At 39.0% G+C, this 7,913-nt stretch overlaps 1 protein-coding gene across 1 annotated transcript in view; it reads right to left on the reverse strand.

The window, feature by feature from the left end:
- Positions 1–4,064, reverse strand: part of PABPC1 (poly(A) binding protein, cytoplasmic 1) — a 10,275-nt gene extending 6,211 nt beyond the window's left edge. Inside the window, exons 1-4 of the mRNA XM_009082166.1 lie at positions 3,876–4,064; positions 3,667–3,782; positions 1,814–1,953; positions 433–527 (exon numbers count right to left, since the gene is read on the reverse strand). Coding sequence (XP_009080414.1) covers positions 433–527; positions 1,814–1,953; positions 3,667–3,782; positions 3,876–4,049 — 525 coding nt within the window. The 5' untranslated portion in view covers positions 4,050–4,064. The remainder of the gene's footprint in view (positions 1–432; positions 528–1,813; positions 1,954–3,666; positions 3,783–3,875) is intronic.
- Between the last annotated feature and the right edge of the window lie 3,849 nt (positions 4,065–7,913).

Below are 7,913 nucleotides of genomic sequence, written 5' to 3' on the forward strand. Positions count from 1 at the left end.
CCCAATCCTTTCTGCCTTGCACAAACGTTCTGTGCAACCAAACTGGATCCAATGATTCATCACAGTTTTACAGAGATGTAATAATTTACTCTGCTTGTATGTTGCCCAGCATGAGGGAGTCCAAGTATCATTGAGACCTTTAAGCCCAACTACACTAGGTTATTCAATTATTCAGGATTCACATTTCTACACTAGTTCCAATTGTCTCAATATCTTGACTTAACAGGCTCCTCAGATCAACAGACACTGGCTTATAAGAAAGTATTCTAAATGATAGAAACCATGCTAACTCTTTTGGAAAGCCAGCATCTGCTTTCACAGTGTCCTTGACCAGTTAAAAGACCTTAATGAATTTGCAAGGTTTCAAATCACTCATGACACATTATGTGGGTCTCAGTGACAAAATTGCTGAAATGAAGATGAAGAGCTTACTTTCTGGGCATCTTCATGTCTTTCAAAACTAACGAAGCCAAAGCCTTTGGATTTTCCACTCTCATCAGTCATAACTTTCACGCTTAGGGCAGGACCTAAAAAGAGAATGAAATACTTACACTTCATATACAGAGTGTATTCTTTTTACCTTCTGAACATCCTCTTTGGAAGTCTTAATACTTAGTATATTTCACTTGCATTACAAAGGACTCCTGCACCAATAATAGTATCCAGTAATGTCATTCATTAACATAAATTTACTAATTGGCCCCAATGTTGAACTTCAGCCATTATGACTCAAGTCCACTATGCTGAATTTCTCTCCTACTGTATTTTTGACCAAAATGGGGCAAGAATTTCACCTCCAAGCGAGTGGAATTTTTTTTATTATGACATTTAAAAAGCATTAGTGCTTTCATCCTTTGAAACAGGTATTGAAAGCCAGAGAGGTGGCCTTGCAATTAGGTATGTGCTTCACCATTTATCCCAGTGAAGGCCCATCCCAGATCAGCAACTCCAAACTTTTGAGAAATTGCAGTTGTCAATCTCAATTGGGATAAGCTAATTTAGCCGTGGAAACAGCTCACTTTGGTACTGTTTCAACCACATATACTTCAACAGCAGAAAGGAATTCCTTGTAAATGCTGCTCAGGGCTGCTACAGAGTATCTCTTGCACAAGGCTTTCTCTTGCCATTAATGATATCTACTGGAGAACAGTAAAGCATAGAGGAAAGAAAATACACAAAAAACAAGCTGAGGTTGAAAATAAAACAGATGTGAAGAACCCAGTACTGAATCAAGGGGTTTCCCATTTCCTATTCTGATGGTGACATATCATATGCATTACTAGATCAAGGTCACACATCTGCCATAATTTTGCCCTGTGCATAACTGAGGATCAAGGCAGACTCATACAGCTTGGCAATGCAGTAGTTCCCTTATAATTTTGTATTAGGTCAACGACCACAATGCAACTGAGTAACAAAACTAAGTCTGTAGGTCAGTGAAAGCAATAGTACACTCATTTGTCATACATCCTGTAGTGCCTTCATAACATTAACCTGTACCAAAACAGGTAATACTTCAATTTGAAACTTCCAAGAAACTGCAGAACCCATTCAAGACTGTTTATAGACAAACTGATCATTGGAAACAATTCTGGTGGCAGGATTACATATGCTCCTCTGCCTATTTAAAATTCAGATATTATTGCACCTTTGAATCTGAAACTGGAATTAAGTACCAACTTTTCAGTACCCTTTATTACTTCTTGAAATCAACATCACCCAGCTGATTGCTTGTATTGCAAAACACTGCACAGATAAGATACAATAAGGAAGCTGAAGTTCGCTTGTGTTTATATGAACTTTAAGACATTACCAAACTTGCCAAAGAGTTCCTTAAGTCTCTCATCATCCATGTCTTCTCCAAAATTTTTGATGTAAACATTGGTGAATTCCTTTGCTCTGGCTCCAAGCTCTGCCTCACGTTCCTTGCGGGATTTAAACCTTCCAACGAATCTAGTTGCAGGAAGAACAGATTAAAACAAGTCAGTCAAGGTTAAAAAACTTACTTTAATCCTTTGGCATCATATTTTGCTCTTAATCAGTCTCGTCCCCTGTAGGTGTGAAATTCTTCAGCTAAATATTGACAACAAAACTCCATCAGAACAACAATTTCACTATCCTTTGCTACATCAGCATTGTTTATCACAGTTACTAGCCACCAAAATGCTTTCAAGCCATTGGCGAGATTGTTCACTCTTACAAAACAGCCTTTGACAGCAGGAGCTGGACAATGGAAAGGGTACTAAGTAAAGAGGCTAAACAGAAATTCTAGATATCAGCATAATCCCTCTGCCATACTAAAAACTTGGCAGCCTTAAAGCAGTTGCCACTCTCTGATCCAGATTTTAAGCAAGGGATATTTAACTAACCTCCCCCACTGCCTGACACACCTTTCCAGCCTGTACAAAAGAATTTTTTTTTTTTAAATAGCCATAGAGAAATAAATAGTTCAGCTTGCTCTTTATTCTAATACCACTGCAAAATGGCTGGAAACACCAACAGCTGGTTCATACCAGCAGAACCTGAACACAACATTCTGCAGCCCAAGGTCCTGCTCTGCACTTCTGCTTTCAAATTTTATTGTATTGTCTGGCTTTATAGTTCCAAATTTGGCAAATGCAATAAAGCATCATACAGCAACTCAATGATATTTTAAATGTTGACAACTTCACCCAATTTACAGTAATCAAGAATAGTAAGAATGATAGTGCAATGCAGATTTTGATAGAGAAGTACTTTAACTGACTTGTAAGAGCCTAGCCTGAATAGAAACTCCAACCAAAATTAACTCTCATGATGTATTTTACCCATGTGCTTTTATGACTACATGCTGACCTTTTTTTGAAGTTAAGGTTGTATAAAGACAGAAGATGAACAAAACCATCCACAGTATTATCAGTCAAGAACAGAACAAGCAGGAAAACTAAAGTTTTGAAATACACATCTCCCTGTATGTGGCTTGATCCATCCATCTCTACACGTAAAAATAATCCATGATGGTAACCTGATGCTGATTTCTGTTACCCTTTTAGCTATTCTTTTGCAACTCTACCAAATGCCATAATGATCCCTTAGGCATAGCTACGAGGCACACTCACCCCTCCCTCCAGCCCAGATATCGCTACTCAAGTAGCCTAATAACTTTTTTCCTACAGTATAGAAGTGATTATGTTTGAAACATTATGTTTCTACTCCCTAGATATGCCTATTTAACAGACATTCATATAAAACCATTCGTGTAATCTGAGCACTCTTCAGTGCCAAGGAACTGTAACTCTAGAGCTTTAAGTTTCATCCAAAAAATGGATAGAACACCTATCTCAACTCCTACAAAAGAAGTATTATTCAGCATGGATTGTATTCTCAGACCAATAAGATCAGAAATCCAGAGAAGTTCCCAAATCCTCATTATAGTATTGGCCTGTAAGACAATTAAAACAATGATTTTTTTTTTCCCCCCTAGAGTCTATTTCTTTTTGAACTCATCCTGCCTTTAAAATAGGCATATGATACAATTCATAGTATCCCTAGCACTAAAACTCTAAATCCTCTTAAAATTAGAGATTTTTAGAGCAACCTGCCTTTCCTAGGTAAGCTTTTAAATCGTTGTCCCCTGTAAAATGAGTTTCAGTTTGCTGATCTCCAACTACGTGTTTATGTACTTACACTTTGCGGTCATTAAGCAGCATTCCATTCATTTTCTCAATAGCTCTTTCTGCAGCTTCCTGTGTCTCAAAATGTACAAATCCATAACCCTTGGATCCATTTTCGTCACATACCACCTATTAAAGAAAAACCTTGCTGTAATACCCACAGAATGTTTCTAGCTTAAACTGAGGAGCTTGTGCATCAAAGCCAATTTATTTTCCACTAACCTTACAAGACAGGATGTTCCCAAAAGCAGAAAATGTGTCATACAAAGCCTTGTTATCAATTGATTTGTCCAAGTTTTTGATGAAGATGTTTCCCACACCGCTTTTGCGTAGAGATGGATCGCGCTGAGACCACATGATACGCACTGGTTTGCCTTTAATGACATCAAAGTTCATGGTATCCAAAGCTCGTTCAGCTGGAAAAACATTATGGAATTAGTAGAAAACACTAAAGTTATCTTCAGAACCACACAAACACCATCTGAAGCACAATTCCTAATAGTACTTTTACTATTTGAGGTCCAGCAGCACCAGCAAGATGCAGACCCAAATCCCCAGTGCAAATAAACCCCACTCTGCTTTATCCAAGTAAAAACTGGCAGAAACTCCTCAGCAAAAGCTGCACTTAGGTGAAAGGAAGCAGCACAGGTCAGCTGAGCAAGCTGGACAAATCCCAGCAGCCCATAGGACTGCAGCTCACTATGAAAATATGGTACAGTGACAGGAGAAAATGCATCCAGTGGTAGCGATGTTTGAACATTGTGAACATCAGTTGTCCTCTCCCATACCACACAGATGCATACTTTGTCAATAAAAATGCTTTTAGGGGTACAGCTTGTGCCTATATGAGGCCTTTGGCAAACATTAGCATAAGAACTCCTACGTCACTCATACCCCTCAGCTGACAAAATTTATTTGCTAGGTGCATGTTCGAGCCTGGTTCAGGCAGCTGTTACACACAGCTGCTTCCTCAGTGACCAAAGAGATCTGTGATGGACTTCCAGGCAAGAGTCAGTTCAAAGAGATTCAAAACTAGCACTTGCTTAATTTTGAAAACCTGAAATGATATACATATTCTAAAAGCTGATGAAATACATCCCAGCCTAATGAAGGAGCAAGCATTAAACCAGCAAAACAGTAACCTAAACCAGGTTTCACTACTCCAATGGAGCAGTTTTTCCAGTAGAACTCTACAACTTCTCAAATCCTGAATGCAAAATCTCAGTGTATTTAGATGGGGAAGTATCAAGACTTGTTCAGTTTTCATACGTTCCTTCAAAGCAACAAGACACATGCAACGTTTTAAGACAATGATGCATTTAAGGAAGAAAAAACAACAGTTCTCAAGTACTGCAGCTCCTTTTCATTCTTGTTCCTGTATGTCTGGAAATACACTGAGGCAAGTCCCAATAAGCATCTGAAGTCACACCCATTGGTAGGAACTCACTTCGCTGCAATTTACATGTAACAGAACAATATGTTAACAAGACTGGAATTGCCTTAGTGTCATTTCAAACACAGCAACCATGGCAGTTAATGGCTTATCTTGGGAAGACCAAGGGACAAACCCCAGGTTTTACATCCCTTGTCCTCATGCTTTCAGATTACAAGTGAATGTGAAGATGATATTCTCTGAAATACATCTTTAGACATTAACAGGACAGACATCTAATACCTTCTTGGGGAAAAAAGATATTGATACTATTACCATATTCACATGACACTAGCAACTCAACAACTGGTTTAAACTGAAGCCACAAAAATTACAAGCACTGCCAGTCTCCTAAATAAGTTATTAAACTTTCACAAACTTTAATATAAATTAAGCAGGAGAGAAAAGACAACCTAGACACTGAGAACGAGAACCCAACATCAATGGAAGGTTTTACACTACATGGGACAGATGGCAAAAAAAAAAGGAAAGGAAAAAAAGAAGAAAAAGGGAAAAAAAGGAACTGTGGATATCAGACAGGCCACAGTAGAAACATGTGAGACTTCACTATTGCCCTGGAAGTCATTAGAATTATTACTGCCAGCACCAATGAAACTTCCAGCAACAAACAGTTCATTATTCCACAAGTAGTAACAGGGCTTCCTTTACTAGAAAAGAGGCTTTTCTAATTCATGCTAATTGCTTCTAGAATAATCCTGACGCTCCTCAAAAATGTGTGTTCCTAGACACAGTTCCCAAACATCTGACTCAAAGTGGGTCCATACTAGCCCTTGCAAACATTTACCACTCTCAACTAACAGTGAGCCTATGTCTCAGGCCAGCGCATTTCTCCACAAGGACAACACAGAAACTCTCTACGGAGCAGAAGTACAGGGAATTAAAATATTTCTGCTTAACCCAATACTCTGCTGTCATTCCACAGTAGATTTTAAAACATTACTAGAATCCATCTGCAGCCATGTACAAGCTACTCATTAAAATTCGGAACTAGTGAAACTGGCTCACTTTCATTACATTTCAGCCATAAAAGGCTGCGCCGGTTAAGGGAGGCAGCTCCATTCAGCAGCGAACTTGTTACCAATGGACACACCTACCCAGGCTGTACTTCTGCTGATTCTGCTGGAGCTCTGATTGAATGACTCACCAGCTCCCATTTTAGTCGTGAGCAACTGGACAGTCCACTTCAACAATTTGAAAATCACACAGAATATAGGCTTAATGCTCACCTGTGCTAAATGTAAATAGCAACAGCTATGAAACAACAAACCTCTGGAAATATAACCATGAAAATCTGAAGGAGAAGCGCAGTTTCAGATTCCTCACGAATATTTCTACTTTAGTGATTAAACGAGATTGCCTGAGTTTTATGCCAGACTATGACTCAAATTCAGAAAAGTCACAACTCTGAAACATGTGCATACCTCACCTATGTGTCATCAGGCCTAATGAGGTTTCGGGAGAGCTTTGAGATCCCTTGTTCACAGTCAGATGGTAATGTCAAACACACCTTCAAAGATGTTTTTCAAAACCCAAGCTAGTTGTTACCAACTGTTTAATAGGCATACCCTGAGATGGAGCTAAAAATCTGGCTAAACCAAGAAATGGTATCTAGCTTGGAGTCAAAGTGAAACCAGAGTTACTGAAAGAATAACCCTTCATCCTCTGAGCTATTTCAAGGGTTCAGTAAACGAACAGAATGATCTACAGAAAAAAAAAAGATTAAAAATGCTTTCTAAGTATTTGGCAAGATCAAATTCTAAAAATGCTAAAAAAGTGTAATCACAAAACATTAACTGAAGTGTATTTTGAACAAGTCCTTCCAGATACGTGCCAGATGCAGGTTTGATACAGGTGAGAAATAAGTTTACCTGAACTGGACTAGTTATAAAAGTAAGATACGTATGTTTCCCAAAGTCTGAAAAACGTATCACTTGGAGCACATTACCAAACACTGAACTAAGCACTGCTCAGGTGAAAAAGCTACATTTATTCCTACATTCGACAAATTAGAAAGCAAGTCACAAAATGTACTGGTTGCTCAGCTAATGACAATGATAAAAGTCGGCCCTTACAGAATTCTGTCTGTATCACGTTCAGCTTCTGCCCTGACATTATCATATCACAGCACTGACCTGTGCTAACTCCCTCTTTTCCTTTCTGAGAAACTACCATATGCTTTTATGGAATGAGAGCAAAGTATGCCAAAACAAGCATTCAAATCCTCTCATCCTAAGACAATGGCTGAATAAATCAAAGGCTCTCTGAACTAGTGAGCTGATAACAGGTGGAATATCTGCCCATTAAGAAGATGAGGCAGTAACTTTTACTACTTACATACAGATATCATCGGTACACCAAAGTCTGATCTGATAATGGCTGTATGCTAAAGCCAATCTTGAAAGCCAGTTAATCTAATTGCTTGAAAAGTTTGTCATTTAAGTCTCTCACTTTCATACACTTGAAAATAAAACCATTATAACAGAAAGCTGTTTGCTTAACTGTACTTGAAATCACCTGTGTTCTAGCCGGAGAATTATTATTTCTCTTTTGATTGGACTCCATAAAACTTGGAATGAGTCGCACTTGGCTCTTCTATCGCAACACAAGCAGCTGTGTTGCCGACATGACCAGAGCTACACGGAAAGTTTATCGATATAACTTCAGAGAACCAGCAACACACCACATAAAGGCAGGTTTCACAGAAACACAACCGGCCGGGGAATTTACTGCCAACGGGAGCGGGTGAGAGCAGGGATTGCTGGATGCGGCGCGGCACGAGGAGGCCCGAGGAGTTTCACGCACGTGAC

This window comes from Acanthisitta chloris, unplaced genomic scaffold (genome assembly GCF_000695815.1).
Source record: "Acanthisitta chloris isolate BGI_N310 unplaced genomic scaffold, ASM69581v1 scaffold25330, whole genome shotgun sequence".
Lineage (NCBI taxonomy): Eukaryota > Metazoa > Chordata > Aves > Passeriformes > Acanthisittidae > Acanthisitta > Acanthisitta chloris.